At 47.0% G+C, this 15,515-nt stretch overlaps 1 protein-coding gene across 4 annotated transcripts in view; it reads right to left on the reverse strand.

Moving 5' to 3' along the window:
* The window catches only part of FRMPD2 (FERM and PDZ domain containing 2), a 103,142-nt gene that overhangs the window by 11,802 nt on the left and 75,825 nt on the right, over nucleotides 1-15,515 (reverse strand). For all 4 annotated transcript variants that reach the window (XM_061405618.1, XM_061405620.1, XM_061405616.1 and 1 more), the window contains 9 exons: nucleotides 14,109-14,201; nucleotides 13,335-13,442; nucleotides 13,126-13,242; nucleotides 10,119-10,324; nucleotides 7,804-7,908; nucleotides 6,659-6,752; nucleotides 5,832-5,917; nucleotides 3,856-4,003; nucleotides 2,060-2,274 (listed from right to left, as the gene is read on the reverse strand). In XM_061405618.1, the coding sequence (XP_061261602.1) occupies nucleotides 2,060-2,274; nucleotides 3,856-4,003; nucleotides 5,832-5,917; nucleotides 6,659-6,752; nucleotides 7,804-7,908; nucleotides 10,119-10,324; nucleotides 13,126-13,242; nucleotides 13,335-13,442; nucleotides 14,109-14,201 (1,172 nt within the window). The remainder of the gene's footprint in view (nucleotides 1-2,059; nucleotides 2,275-3,855; nucleotides 4,004-5,831; nucleotides 5,918-6,658; nucleotides 6,753-7,803; nucleotides 7,909-10,118; nucleotides 10,325-13,125; nucleotides 13,243-13,334; nucleotides 13,443-14,108; nucleotides 14,202-15,515) is intronic.

A 15,515-nucleotide genomic window follows, 5' to 3' on the forward strand; every position in this document is an offset into this window, starting at 1 on the left:
AAGTGACTCTTCCCATCTCAATGTTCATTGCTTCTCTACCCGGCTCATATCAGGAGCTATCGGTCACATAAACACCACCACTCCAATCTCTAAAGCCTGACCCTCAGCTCCAAGCTTCTGCCCAGGCTCAGCTCAGGCCCTCGGAACTTCTCACCTGTGACACTGCAGTGACCTCCCCTCTGCTCCCTGGCTCCTCCACCCTCACCACCTCCCTTCCTACACATCATTAATGTGCAATCGTTTTAAAATGCAGATATCATCAGGTTCTTCTTCTGCCGAACCCCCTCTCTGGCTCACCTCCCCCTCAGCATAAGCACAGCACCCAGAACCTGGTCTTACCTGCTGTCTCTCTCCCACTTTCTCCTCCCTGCACCCACATCTGTAGCTCCCACCATAGTGAACCTCTTGCTCCAAGCCATCCTCTCAAAGCCCCGGGCGTGAGTTTGCCTGAGGAGCTCTTCTTACCTAACTAGACCAGGACTTCTCAACATCTCAGCACTACTGGCACTTTGGGCTGAATAACTTCATTGTCTGAGCTGTCCTGTGCATGGCAGGATGTTGAGCAACATCTCTGATCTCTACCCACTAGATGCCATTAGCTGTGACAACCACAAGCATCTCTGGGCTTCACCAAATGTCCCAAGAGGCAATTTCACCCCTACCTGGGAACCACTGATCTGGATCCTACTCAGTGCCCCCAGCTACAATGGACTGCCACAGAGGGGGCTCCTTCCCAGCTCCCTTGTGCAAGCAGTGGAGCGGGGCTTTTCTCTCTCACTTATTTCCCGCAGTGAGTGTTGTTCTTGTCTATCCCACCAGCCCCATGAGCTCTGAGACCCTACAAACTGTCTGTCTGTGTGTCTCCAGTTCCTCATACAGTTGCTGGCCCAGCAGCAGTTCTCAGAGGACAGTTCCTGGACCAGATGAAGGATGCAGGGCGGATGGAGACATCCCCCCTCTAATCTTGTTCCGAGGATTCTCCACCCTTCCCCATCCCTCCTTCATGCGCCTTGCTCTGTGCCCTGGAGGTGGACCTGCATCATGAGCTACAGAGAAGCTTTCTGCTGGGTTCAGCCAACGAGTGGGTGAGAAGGGGTCAGATCTGAGGAAGAGGGGGACGTCCAGGTTGGCTTTCCTGCCCATGCGGTTATCATGGAATCATGATATCTCTCAGCTAATTTCATAGCTCATGTCAGCGAGTCTACTTCACCCAGCTCACTCAGTTTCTGCACTTCGGTAACTGCTTCTACCCACTCCCTCTGGACCGGGGGGAGAGGGTCGATAACTGCATCCTCTGCTCTCAGCCCCAGGGCTCTACGCTTTCCCTTGAGTTTCCCAACAACCTCCACACCTTCATTAAGCTTTCTCAAATGGTCCAATTTCTGCCAGGACCTTGACTGATACGTACAATATTTCACTGAGATGTTATGCCATAAACATCGTTGTTGTTGTTCAGTCAGTAAGTCGTGTCCAGCTGTTTTTGACCCTATGGACTGCAGCACGTCAGGCTTCTCTGTCCTTCACTATGTCCTGGAGTTCACTCAGATTCATGTCCATTTAGTCAATGATGCCATCTGACCAGCTCATCTTCTGCTGCCCTCTTCTTTAGTGTCCACTTTTTGCCTTCTTTTTTATTACGTTTTTTATCATAAACACAACAACCTACACAACTCTACATGTCAAAGCTGTAAATTTAATAGAGAAATGGGAAAGAGAGCAGAAAAGGACCTACCGTGGCCCACTGAAACTTCACGCCCACTTCTGGGAGTGAGTGTTAGGAGACCTTTAGCACAGAAGTCAGAGTTTTATCTCGAATTTCATTACAAACCCAACTCGAAACAAGGTTTACTCAAGGTCAGATACTTAAGAATTGAGATGAAAATTTTAACATGAGGATGTTCTGCCAGTTTCTGTCTTTATGTGATTCAAGCTCAGACTCCAGGTGTGATCTCCAGGAGCCCACAGTATTCCTCACTGAGGGTGGGTGGCCCTGAAGGGAACGTCCTCAGCCCACAAACCTTAGTCCACAAACAGGACTGCATCCCTCACGTCCTCCCACCTGGAAGTCCAGGCCTTCCGTGGACCTTCCATTCACAGCCAGGATAAGGTCACCAACTGCCATGGCCCCGTTCTCCTCCGCCGGCTGCCCAGGGAAGAGCCGCTTAATCATCACGAGATCACTCTTGAGGTGGCCGCAGTGCTCGCTCTCCATCTGCACAAAACTGAATCCCAAACCACTGGCATTCTTTTTTAGCTTGACTTCAAACTTGGGGCCTGTATCACGGGATGTGAATGAGATCCATCCTTCAGTAAATTACAGATGAAATTTGCCAGCCTCAAAATGCAAATTGTCAAGTAGATGAATTATTTCTGTTTTATGTTAAAAGATTTCACTTTGTTCACTTTTATACAGAGTCTATTATACATTTTATAGGTCAATGCCATCCAGTAGAAATACGTGAGCTGCATATGCAAATACATATGTAATTTCAAAGTTTAACCCAACATATCTAACGTATTACCTTTTCAACATGCAATCAATGTGAAAAAAATTAACAAGGTATTTTACATTCTTCTTATGAACTAAATCTTTAAAACTGAGTATGTATTTTATCAATTTGGATTGGCCACACCTCAAGTATTCAATAGCCACATGGGCAAGTGGCTATCATATTGGACAGAGTAATTATAGATAGCCAACAAAGTTATATGTAAAGATACAGTCTATAGCCATCTACAATAGACACATATCATTTAGTAGAACTTTTATCTCATATATTCCTGTTACCCTTTTAGAACCCCAGTCATCTTTTAGTGTACTTGAAAAAAACTTCTGGAATAACTAGACCATGACAATAATTATGCCAACTCTATGAAAACGTTTTTGCTGCCATTTTGTTTGGCCCTATGAACTGACCACAGACAAAACAACTGCTTCTGGGCACCAAGGTGGACACAGACTCAGGAACTTTCTAGTCTGGCAGCCAAAGAGGTCTCTAGGCCTCCCCTGGCCTGCCTGTACCACCCCAGTAGAGGGACAGAGCACTAATTTATAAACTCGGATTTGGGGCGAGAATGAAAGTGTCTGAAGCAATTAGGTTCAGGTGCGTCACATGACCGATCTCAGCAGCGTCCTCATCTGACCACCGTAGCTCACTCTGTAGTCGGTTTCTCAAAGGTCCTCCGTGGAAACGGGCTTGTTTTACGCACACGCCTCCCCGCTCCACCACGTGTATTCAACCTGACTTATGCCTTCAGAAAAATCTCCAAAAAGGGGTTGAAGAGCGGTTAAGCTCCAAATCATGATATTTTAAGGGAATAAGTGTATTCCAACAGGAAACAAACCCATAGGAAAGTCAGACAGGCAACCCATCAGAAGATGTGCTACAGCGTCCCCGTAAACTGATCGTGGGTTCGCTTTTTTAAATGCTAATAACTAGGCTAGGTTTCTGAGCACCTTCCTCTCCTCACCCACCTCAGCATTCCTCAGATTTTGCCACAAAAATCTTGGCTGAAATATGGACATTTGGTCAGAAAAGGCATGACCCTTTCATTTCAATTTCAACCCCAAACACTTATACACAAGCATTCCAGCAGCTGATCCGAAAACCTCAGAAGGCTTTGGGGCAGAATTATACCTGGTCATCATATTTTGGACACTGCATTTTTTTCCCTAGAAATATTTCATTAGATTGCCTTCCATCACATCAGAAAGTCGGCCCCATTATAACCACCACTGCTCATTATCTTTTGAGAACCCAGATGAAGCCTTCCTGCTTTCCCTTTGGAGATGACAATTCAAAAGCAGCACAGGATGACAGGACAATAGTAACACTCAACTCTCTCTCCTCTCACCATCTGTCGCCGAGACACTGCTTGCGGGCCTTCCAGGCAAGACTGTTGCCAAGGAAACAGCTGTGCACTCCTCTCCCATCCTGTCATTAGCAGAAGGACACTGCTGTGCAATCCTGGGGCCTCTTCTCTCTAAGACCAGTCTTGCAACCTAGAAGTGTGGGTGGATGAACTCAATTTACACCTCATATGGAAACCAGGAGGCTCTCCCTCCACACTGCAAATGCTTCATAATTTTTTTGATACTTCTAGTAGCTGCCTCATTTGAATCTCAAATCAAAATCTCCAATCTAGCCTATTTGTTGGGGTCCAGAGCCATATTTCCAACTGTCTATTGGACAAATGATCCTGGAAGTAATGCATGTACTTCCATTTCAGTATATTCAAGTCCAAATCATCTTCTTTGTCTCGCTCACCCTCCCTGCCCACTCCTCATTCTGCCTAAAACACTCCTATTCTTGCCTTTGCTCTCTCAGAACCCAGACCTGTCCCTCAGCTAACCTCCCAGGGGCCACTCCTGCAGTAGCCCAACTCTCTTCCTTCCACCTTCCAAATACACATCTGGCTTCCAAGGCTTGCATGTTCTCCACCAGAAACATCCCCCACAATGTTCCCTTCTCCATTCCCTTCTCCCTTGCCAATGGCCAGCTGAACTGGAGCAAGTGCCCTCTCACTTGACGTCCTGGACCCTATCTCCTCTTCCTTCGGTCCATTCCCCTCAAGGTTATTGGTGGATTAAAATAAGACAGAGTTGAATGTGCAACACTCTTGATTAAAAGTCTCCAGTGTTTTCCATCACCTAAAATTCAACCCCTCGGGACAGTATCCCAGGTGGCTTAAGTCCATCCAGCCTCCCCCTTTATTTCTGGTTCAGTTTCCCACCCTCCTCCCCCACACCATATGCTCCCATTACCCAGAGCATGACCCCATCACCTGGAAGCTCTTGATTCTAAGCTTCCACTCAGGGAACCCAACCCTGCCAACATCCTCCTGCAGCAATGGTCATTCAGCACCAAGCCTGTGACCCCAGAATGACAGTTGCTACCTGTCATCACCGCTAGTAGGTTGGCCAAATACATTCTCTGAGCACACCCATTAGCAAAGTTCCAAAGAATACAGAATACTAATAAATGATGACTCTGTTTTCAAGATATGTCAACCATGGTCACCAAGACAAGTAAATCTCACCACAAACTAGAAGAATGCTTTGGGCAAGGAAGCAAAAGGAGGCCCTTCCTTGCCTCTATTTGCCAGAGGGGGTCCTAGGGGTTCTCTGCATTTCTGCCAATTGCTCAGTTGCCAAGAGGGAGACCCCAGCTCTCTGGCTTAGGACACTGTGGCAAGCAGAACCTCCCACTCCCAGGTGGAGGATGGGACAGAGAACAATAACATCCAGATGCTGCCTGGATACTGCACAGAAAGAGAACTTTGAAGTTAATGCTCTGTGCATCCTGATTTCTACGTCATTGTCGTTAAAGGACCCCCAGGACAGTGTGTCCTATAATTACAAAAGATGATGGGACTGTCACGAACTTGGGGTGTGCTGGGGTGTCAGTGCATGCCAAGACCAGTGCTGAGAGGCCCTGAGAGCAGATGGAGGCATTGGCCAGCTACGGCTGGAGCTGAGGGTATGAGAGGACGGCCAGAGCCAGGCAGGAGAAACCCCTTCACTTCATCAGCTCAGTCCAACTGTCTGATTCCAGACTCCAGGCAAGTGACAGTAAGATTTTCAGGGCTCTCTGTGGGAGGTGAGCTTCCCTGCCTGGGAACATCTGCCTGCTCCCTCCTGACTTTGACACCTCCAGGGAAAAGTGCAGCTAAAAGGTAGATGTGAAAGGAAAAAAAGCAAACAGATAAGAAAGTCTCGTTTGTTTCCTGCCTACCCCTCTCGCACCCAGAGGCAACTGCAGCTTCCGATGTTGCCAGGAAATCTCTGGAGGGATGGGAAGCTCCCCAGTAACCAGTAATGTTGCACTCACCTGTCCAGAGCCCTTGAGGCACTGCACGGCCTGCTTGTGGGTGAGGCCGCACAGACTCACTCCATCCACCTGCAAGAGCCGGTCACCTGGGAGGGGAAGATGTCATGTCCCCGAGCTCCTCAAGCTGCAGGAAGGACTCGGGAGACCCTGCCCAGCACCTCTCCATGCAGCCTCAAGGAGGAAGCTGGGAGGAGCCCCGACTAGGCCTGAGTGCTGGCCCCTGTGAACACCTCCACACTCAGTGGTCCAGAAGCTTCTGTCATTGGCTCAGCGTAGTTAAGCCAACTAACAAGCACGGCCTTGTCCTTTTTCTCAACTTCCCATGAGACTATTTTTGAAAGTTTTTGCAAGTCTCTTACAAGTAACATTCATATCTCCAGGACATTTTTTATTTCAAAAAAAGGTCAGGGAGACCCAGTTGATGCCAGGGACACTGAAATTCTAGTGGAAATGTATGTGAGTAAGATCTCAGTGCATTTTTTAGCTCCATTCTGGCCATTTTGGAGAGCAGTGAAAACTCTCCCCCTTCCTTCAGAGCAATGGGCTTGAGGAAGGCCAGATAGGAGGCTTGCTGGAGCACTACTCCCATGAAAGCCAAATGGCCACAAGCTTCTTTAAAAATCTCATATTTTTAAATCATCTGTGTTTCCCAAGTATTTTGAGCCCCATGTTACATGTCAGGTAGGTGGGCTTTTCAGGGGAAGAGGCTGAGAGCTAGAGAGACAATCATTTGTACAGGAGAAAGAGTGAGAGTTGGGCAAGCCTTGCAGGCTGCAACCCCCAGGCCAGGGATCCTCACACCACAGAATGCAGAGCCCATCCCTCACCCTGCAGGATCCGCCCTTCTTTGGCAGCTGGCCCTCCAGGAACGATGGATTTCACATAGATACCTCCACAGAACACACTTGTGTTAATTCCTCCCTGGAAAATACAATAAAAAAAACCTCACCAGCCATTTGCTCCCCTCCTAAACGGGCTTTCCCAACCTCCCTGACTCAGAGAGCCCCCATCTGCAGTGCAACTCTACCTATCACGTCCTATTTATGTGACACCATCTTATATATTCACTTGTTCGTTTAGGCTATATTATCCCCTGAGCAGGAAGGTGAGATGCTCATAAGAAGTATAACAATATGAGCTGGATAAGAGAGTTGTGCTGTGTCCAGCCCAGCACTGGCCCACGGCAGATGCTCAGAAATGAATCGTATCAATGCTCCACTTTGTGTCTCCATAAGCAGAGACCAGCAAAGGTGGATACAGCTATGATCCAAAAGGCTGGTGCCTGGCCTGTCCCACACACTCATGTGTTGATCTGTGTATGCAAAGGTAGAATTCAACTACACAGCGTTCTGCAGTTTACTGTTTTTTTAACTTAACAATAGATCACTAAGGTCCATACCATCACTAGACAAAGACCTAACCCTTTCTCTTCTAGTTTTTCCATGCATGTATGTACACACGTATAAAGATTCAGTGGGGTTATATCATCTATGTACAATTTTTATCCTCACTCCTCCAGGGTCCGCCAGATGGAGCTCCAGAATCAAATGCAGTGTCCATGCTGAATAGAAGTCTTGCCAACCTGACTTTGTCCTGGCCTTGGACATGGGAGCTTGAGGCCCCGCTGTGTCCCTGCTGTGGATGACTGGAGACAACCCCACCCATCTTCGGCTTGTGTCCCTGAATCCCCACCCTGCCACCCTCTCCTTATTGTCCAGTGTAACCTTAATCCCAACCATGCTCCTTGGAGTGTCTGCTCATCCCAAGCTTGTCATTAGTGCCCCAGTTTCACCTTCAACTCCTATTCCTCACTGAGGCTCCCACAGATTTCCTTGGTTCATCACTTCTGGCGTGCTGCCTTTACCCAATGGGCACTGGGTTATTAGAGACTGGCATATGAGTGTAATGCCCACCAAGGCTCCAGATGAACATCTTTCAACTATTTACTTTTCAAACTCTTAGAAATTCTTACAGTCACGCTGAATCCAAGTGTCCCATCTTCTTTAACCAGCTCCACAAAGTAAATTTCGCTGGCATTGGTTTCTGAAGGTGATGGAGGACAGGAAGAACCAGCACCCTGCACAAACAAACAGAAGGAGAGAAGGTGTGAAGGCACGGGCCCTGCCTGAGCAGATGGCATCTCTTACCTCTCCCTCACTCTCAGGAGATAGAGAAAAAAAATTGCACACTAAAATAATCATAAGTTTCAGGGTTGGGCCAACAGAGGATTCCTTGTATGAAACTTGGACTTGTCTCCTGGTCACTCCAGCCTTGTTTCCCAATCCACAGGACTGGAATGAGCGATCTCCTTCTAACAGTGAGTATGAATGATGCCTGACGCCTAACAAGGACTCAATCGATTCCCTTCTGTTTCTACTTGAGATGCAAATATTGTTATGAGAACTGAAGTCATTCAGACACTTCCTACACATGACACCATTCAAGTGAGGGCATGCTGGATACCAGACACATAGTAGCTGCCCCAGCAGAAGAAAACCTCGGGAGGATCTTCAGCCATGTCTAGCGAGAGTAGCTACATGGGTCTCTACTCTACAGTGAGTGAATGCATGAGGGAAGGACAGAAGAGAAAATCATCGACCTCATCCCAGGCATTCTGCTCAGTGCTGTGATGCATGATATGTTAAGTCATCCTTCCAATCATAACCTTAATTGAGCACCCACTATATGCCAGGTACTGTAAAAGTTGGGGAGGTGGCAGTGATGAGACACGCATGCCCATATCGAACACTTCTAATGGGGAAGGATCTTCCAATGAGCTGTGCCAAGATGGGGCCACATACTCCCAGCCTTTTGTCCTATCTGCCTCCTTGACTTAGCTTCTTCTTGGTCTGCCTTGTCAGAAAATACAATTAGCACATAGAAAATAAATAGGCTGAAGTAAGCTAAAAAAAAAATCTTTGATACTAATATTTGGTCTTTGACTTTAGTTCCTGACACAGAGCTCTCAAATCCCTTGGAATTTTCTGGGTGAGGAGAATGTCTTTGGTTCTAAAGAGTGGACTCTGACTTCCTGTACAGTTTCAGGATGGGGACTGGTGACCAGAAAATCAAACCATGATTAGAAGCTTGGAACTTTCCACTCCACCCAACTCCCCATGCTCTGGGGAGGCAAGAGGAGCTGGAGGTTGAGCTAAAGATCCATCATGTCTGTGTGCTGAAGCCTCCATAAACATTTTAAAAGTATGGGATTCATAGCTGCTGTGTTGATAAACGCATCTACGCAGGAAGTATGGCACACCCGCACTCCAGAGGGAGAAGATCGCGCTCTCAGGACCCTTCTAGACTCCATCCTGTGCATCTCTTCATGTGCCTGTTTCCATTAAAAACATCCTTTACAGTAAATCAGCAATGGCTGATTTCCATTTGAAACTGAACCGTTTCTGAATGAAACTCTTTTCCTGGGTTCTGTGAGTTGTTCTAGGAAATTAACAAACCCAAGGAGGTGGTTACAGAGAACTCCAGTTTGCAGCCACGTCGGACAGGAGTGTGGGTAACCTGGGACCAACGACTTGACTGTGATCTGAAGTGGAGCCGTTTCAAGGACCTAGTCCTTCACCTGTGGGATCTGGTGCTAATTCCAGCCCATTAGTGACAGAATTGCTCGACGTGGAAAATCCACAAAACTGGGGTCATGGTGAGATAAAGGAGAACAGAGGTTCATTCTAGACGCAGGGCTTTGAGGCGGAGTGAGCCAGAAGACACACAGCTGACAGCGCTCCATGGGGCCCAGAGCAAAAGGGAAAGAGATCTGTGGGGCAAGGAGCCCTTTCCATCAGTGAAACACAGCTGGAGGGTGGTGGCCCAGGATCTAAGGCAGACAGTTCTCTGCACCCCGAAGCCAGCCTTTCTCTTCTTCCTCCTTGGTGTGTTGTCAAGAGCAAAGCCAATGAGTTGCAGCCTGAGGGCCAACTAGAGGCCAACAATGTGAGAGGTCTGATTGTCCCTGCATTGGCCGCAGCAGCAGCCAGTCATTACCAGCCGCCGTTTTAATTAGTGGCCGGGGCCACTGAAACCTCGAACACTGGGCCCTGGTACTGCACGCCAAGTTTTCCCTTTTCCCTTTTATATTTTTCTCAACAACCATGTACTGTGAGCATTTATTTCCATTTTGAAGATGAGAAAACTGAGGGTCAGAGAAGTTAAGTAACCTCTATCCGCCTGACGTGGCAAATAGAGAACAAAGAAGAACTTTTGAGCCAAGGCTGCTGGGCTCCACAGCCTGTTCTCTTTACTCCGGGCTCTAGAGTGAAGCAAGAGGATGATTACCTTTAACGGCAGAGCAGACAGCTGAGGGCTCAACCCGGGCATTACGCTCTGAGTCTGAGCCATTTCCAGTTCTTCGATATTTCTCTCCCGGTCTTGTGTGTGTGATGAAAGACTTCCCTGGTGCCCATTGCTCAGGCTGTCTGTAGAGCATACCCCTGAATTGGCTGTGCTGTTCTTCTCCTCGCTTGAGGTATTGCCACAAACACCTAGAAAAACAAGCCAAGAGGAAATTGACAGCCTGGAAAAAGGCTGGTGTCTCGGTGGCATTTCTATGTGGGGCACCGTGTTTTCCTCCAGTGATGGAGAGGTCTTTCATAGCAGCTGGGAGCCGGGTGAGTTTAGCACCTCACAAAACATGATGCATTCAGAGTAGAGGAAGGGAGGATTCTGGATGTGCTCTAGAAGCTTAGATAGAGCTCGTGTGACCCAATTATGAAAACGCAGGAGCAACAGACAGCTATAATGGCAGTTCCCCCTAACTAAGCTCTTGTCATGGGATGAGCACCAAACACACACATACATATGTATCTTTCCATCTGTTTTACATGCCCGCCAGGAAGGTGTGACCCCAGCTCAAACATAAAAAAGCAAAGTGAAAAGGATTAAATCTTGCCCAAGACCCCATAACCAGCATGCACTCTTAAAGCTGGCCTCTTCCAGGGTCCCTGCTGATCGCACCTGTAATCACCCTATGATCCAAAGACCAAAGTGTCCAGTCACTGGGAGCAGCTTTGCACTAACTAATGGTGGACTCCTTTCTGGTGAAGACTGGGCCACTGATTGCCTTTTACCCCATGTCTTACCCGTGAGCTGACATACAGCAGAGGAAAGAACCTGAAGAACCAATAGGCAAAACCCTGGGCAAGGTGATTCCCATTTCTGGACCTTGACTTCCTTCTATCTAAAATAGAAATAATATCAACCACTTCACAGGGTTGGTGAGGCTTAGAGATTACATACAGAGAAAGATGTTTATATATGGAGAGAGGGGGGGAGAGAGAGATTACAGCTTAGTACTTGGTACTAAGAGCCTGGATATGTGTATTTACTATTCATGCGTTAGTATCAGTGATTCAACTAGATCCCCGTATATACGAGAAAGGAACACAGTTAGATTTTCTTTAAATCTGGATATATAGACACATAAGTAAGTTTACGACTTTTGATACAGACTCATTACCACCCAAGAAGGTGCCCAAATCCAGTGAATGAACTTAATTTAATGAATTAGATTAGAAGTTGTTCAATCCTAAAGGTATTCGGTAGAGACTGGTGGAGCCACCATTCGGTAATGCCTTATTTCTGGCCATTTTATTCAGATTCTGCTGCCATAGTCCTCGGGCAACGTTGGCAGCATCTGTTCATTTTCTCCCGTACCCTCGACAAGAGATGAGGACAGGACTTACAATTGTATTAAAATGTCAAGCTGTGCAACGTATGTCCTGCCTAATGGAAATACAAGCTAGGAGACCTTCTACGGGTAATTAAAACTCATTTTACTGTAGATGGCGATGACTTCTCCTGAGAGAATGATACCTGTCTTGTTCCTGACCTCCAATCTAGAGCACCTCCCCCAGTAGCACCTCAATCACATAGAAACTCCTGGTGACCAAGCCTCTGCCCACAGTGACCAGCTGGAGTCTCTGTGAAAACATCTTCCTCCAACAAAGGCAGCAACTGTGTCGAGGATCTCCAGCTGTGACCAGGCAGTTACTCACAGGTGACAGGTCCCCAGGATGAGAGTACGTGTAACTCAGAGGCACTGTGGCTGCTCTATCATCTAAAGTTCTAATGTGAGACTGTGATTTTGAGCCTCACAGATTTGGGGTGCCACCCTCCAATCCTAGCTGGCACCCTTGACACAAATGACTCCAGCTCACCTGCATTATGTTTCTCGATTTAAGAAAAGGATGATTTGATTTCTCCTTTCTGTCCCTCCTGTGGAACGTGTAGAGGGAAACCAAGGACAGCTAAAGTAATGTGGGAAGGACAGTGACAATATACAAAAGCCAATACAGCGGTGAGCTGCGGCTGGTATTTTGGAAGGGCTGGGCAGGCTCCTGGGTCAGCTCTAAACACAGGGTGAAAGGCATACGTCTTCGGCCCCAGCTTTGCCACCTCTCCCACTCCCCGTAGCTGCTGGGCCCGGGGGAGCTGCGGCCCCGGGAAAGCCATCTGGGGATGGTGTGCACACGTGCAGGAATGAGAGAGATTTTTCGGTGGGCACAGCAAAGGGGCAACAACATTCAGGACCCAGCACTGCTGGCTGGTGTGGCTTGAAGCATTGCTGTGCATGAGAGGGAATTATACAAAGCTCCTTAAGCACGAGCCTTGCTTTGCAGGCAGTCTGCTGGCAAACAGGATCATCCAACCAAAAAGCAGTGGAGGGCCTAGGTGACTGGGAGGGAAAGAGATGTTAATACACCCCATCACTTCCATCAAGCCCCCACCAAATCTGCCCCAGATAAACATAGTAATATCATTTTTTGATAGTAGATAGTCGTATAGTTATCTAAAGGATGAATAAAAACATCTTAAAAAGAGAAAAACAAACCTTTACTCGATTGATCTGTAACACGCTAAGCCTTGGTGAAGTAAGAACAGAATGCTTGTTATGTGAGTAGCCCCCACCCCCATCTCCTTCCCTTTTGATTGCCACACCTATGCCCCCAGCTATGCAGAAACCCCGCAGCAGCCACTTTCAATAAGGACTTGGGTGACAGAAAGCAGATCCTCCCTTCTCATGCAAGAAAACTGGCACCGAAACACGCAATGGCTGCATCTGATAAAGAACCAAGGCAGGCTTCTCCCGTTCAGCAGGACAAGCAACGGTAGAGCCTGTGCTGGCCCTGAAATTGTGGAGTTTATTGATTTGTGCCAAAGCCATTACCACGGGGAAAGTAATGAACAAGACCTCCATGACTTAAAATCCCAGTCCCAGAAGGTAAAGATGCACGCCTGAGAATAAAGAAGACTCTCCAGCTTCTGAAAGCAGATGAAGACATACCTTTTGACTGAGAAATGATTAACTCTATGTTGTCAGGAGAATTCTGAATCATTCTAACAGCCATATCGAATGTGAAGCCCTCCAGACTGATGCGATTCAGGGCTAGGATCTGCCCTCCTGGAAGAATTAGACATCTCAATCATCCCATCAAGAAAATGAAAAAGAGCAATTCCTTAAAGCAGCATCTCTTGCAATTTAAAAAGACATACCTGGTTTGATCTTTTTGGCTTTTTCAGCTGGTCCCCCAGGTATAATAGAAGATATAAAGATGCCAGGATCCACTTTGCCTACATCTTCCCCCTCATTAATCACAAAACCTGTAGTCCAATTATATTAAAGAAGATGATGATGATTTTGCAGCTCAGAGAGGTTGGGTTATTTACTTGAGATTATGCAGCTGATATTTGTACCTAGGCCCTCTGATCTTCAAACAACTCTTTCTACTCTGCCATGACGCATGGAGAAAAGTAGATGGTCTCCCTTTCAGAAGCACAGCTAAAGCCCATCAATGTACATGGATTTTGCTCCAGTACATAATCAGAGATAAGAAAAAGATGATATTTAATCAAGTACTTTCTCTCAGTGCCTTATTTATTTTAAGGTTATAATAAGGTTCTTAGGGGTCTTCAAATGTGGTAAATTGTAAGAGGTGAAAAATATTGTCTATTCTTCTCCATCACTAAGAATTTCAATATACTAAGATATGGTGTTAGGTGAAAAATTGTTTTTCTACCTTGTTCTTAGATTTTCAAGATACACACTCCAAAATCTTATAGGATCTAAAAAGAAACTTTTGTCCCCAAAGTCCCATTACTCATTAGGGATATTTAAAGGGAAGAAAAAGAAGTGATCACTGAAAAAAGGCAAATTGGAAGAGGACAGGCAGGAAAAGGGAGTAGGAAAGTCTAAAGGGAAGATGGTACACACTTCCTTTCTGCCCAGAGAGAGAGAGACTGGGACTCCTCTACCGGGGGCCCTCTTACCAAAACCACGGTGTGGGTCCCGGCTCAGAGTCACATGCACAATTTCTCCATCTGGTTCAGCTATAAAGCTCCTTCTCCTGTTATTTCGTGATCCTAGATATAAAAATAAAGCCACACATTGTGCTTTTTCCCAAAATTATCTGAGAGGTAATGCAAAGGGTGTGAACAGCATTTCACACACACACGGGTGTGCACGTGCATAATACTGGGCACCGACCACGGAGCACATACCGGATGAGCTCACTGGGCCAGCGGTGGCTCATCAAAAGCAGAGGAAGGCAGGGTGGGCCATGTGCTTGTTCTGCACGACTTACTACAGCTATTCTTTTTCTGCACTGGTCTTAGGATAAGACAGAATTTGAGCAGAGGTGACTTTGCTGACAGGGCTTCCCAGGGAGTACAATGGTAAAGAATCTGCCTGCTGATGCAGGAGATGCAGGAGACATAGGTTTGATCCCTGGGCTGAGAAGATCCTCTGCAGGAGAAAATGGCGACCCACTCCAGTATTTTTGTCTGGATAATCCCATGAACAGTGGAGCCTGGAAGACTACAGTCCATGGGGTCACACAGAGTTGGAAACGGCTGAGCAACTGAGCCTGTACAACCCTGCTGACGATGAAAGCCAGAACTAACGTTGAGCGCAGAGATGACACAGCAAAGCCTTCCTCTTGTTGGCCCCTCACCACCAGGCGTGATGTGGCCTCAAAGTCCAGCGGAGGCACCCTGCAAGTTTGCCCCCAGCTTGGGTCTTGCAGGGGACTCAAGACAGAGCCTTAAGGGGCATTCCAATTCTGACCACAGAGCACATGGACAAATCCCCAAACAGTAACCCACCCCTCAAAGATTTCCACATCACGCCCTCCCACAGGGCACCATAATAGGACTGGCACACAGGTCATGTAAAGAGCCTCCTGGTGGTATTCCAGATTCAGCCCCCAGGCTTAATGCTCACAAATAATATACATATTAATATTTATCAATATGTATATTAATATCTTCATAACACAAATATCTTCTCTAACTCAGGAACTTTTATGTCCCACTGGGGACCTTCCTAGAGGATATATGACGAAGAGGGAGGCCTTCTGCCCTGATTATGTTTTCTGATAAGAGAAAGTGAAAGTGTTAGTTGCTCAGTCATGTTTGACTCTTTGCAACCCCATGGATTGTAGCCCACCAGGCTCCTCAGTCCATGGACTTTTCCAGCCAAGAATACTAGAGTGGGTTGCCATTTTCTTCTACAGGGAATTTTCCAGAGATTGAGCCCAGGTCCCCCGCACTGTGGGCAAATTCTTTACCATCTGAGCCCCCGGGGAATCCCCTTTCTGGTAAGTAGTGGGAGATGATATTCTGGGACTGCATGAAGAGTTGTAACAAAAATGAATGAAGCATTTTTCTAACCATGCC

This window comes from Bos javanicus, chromosome 28, assembly GCF_032452875.1.
Source record: "Bos javanicus breed banteng chromosome 28, ARS-OSU_banteng_1.0, whole genome shotgun sequence".
In the NCBI taxonomy this organism is placed as follows: domain Eukaryota; kingdom Metazoa; phylum Chordata; class Mammalia; order Artiodactyla; family Bovidae; genus Bos; species Bos javanicus.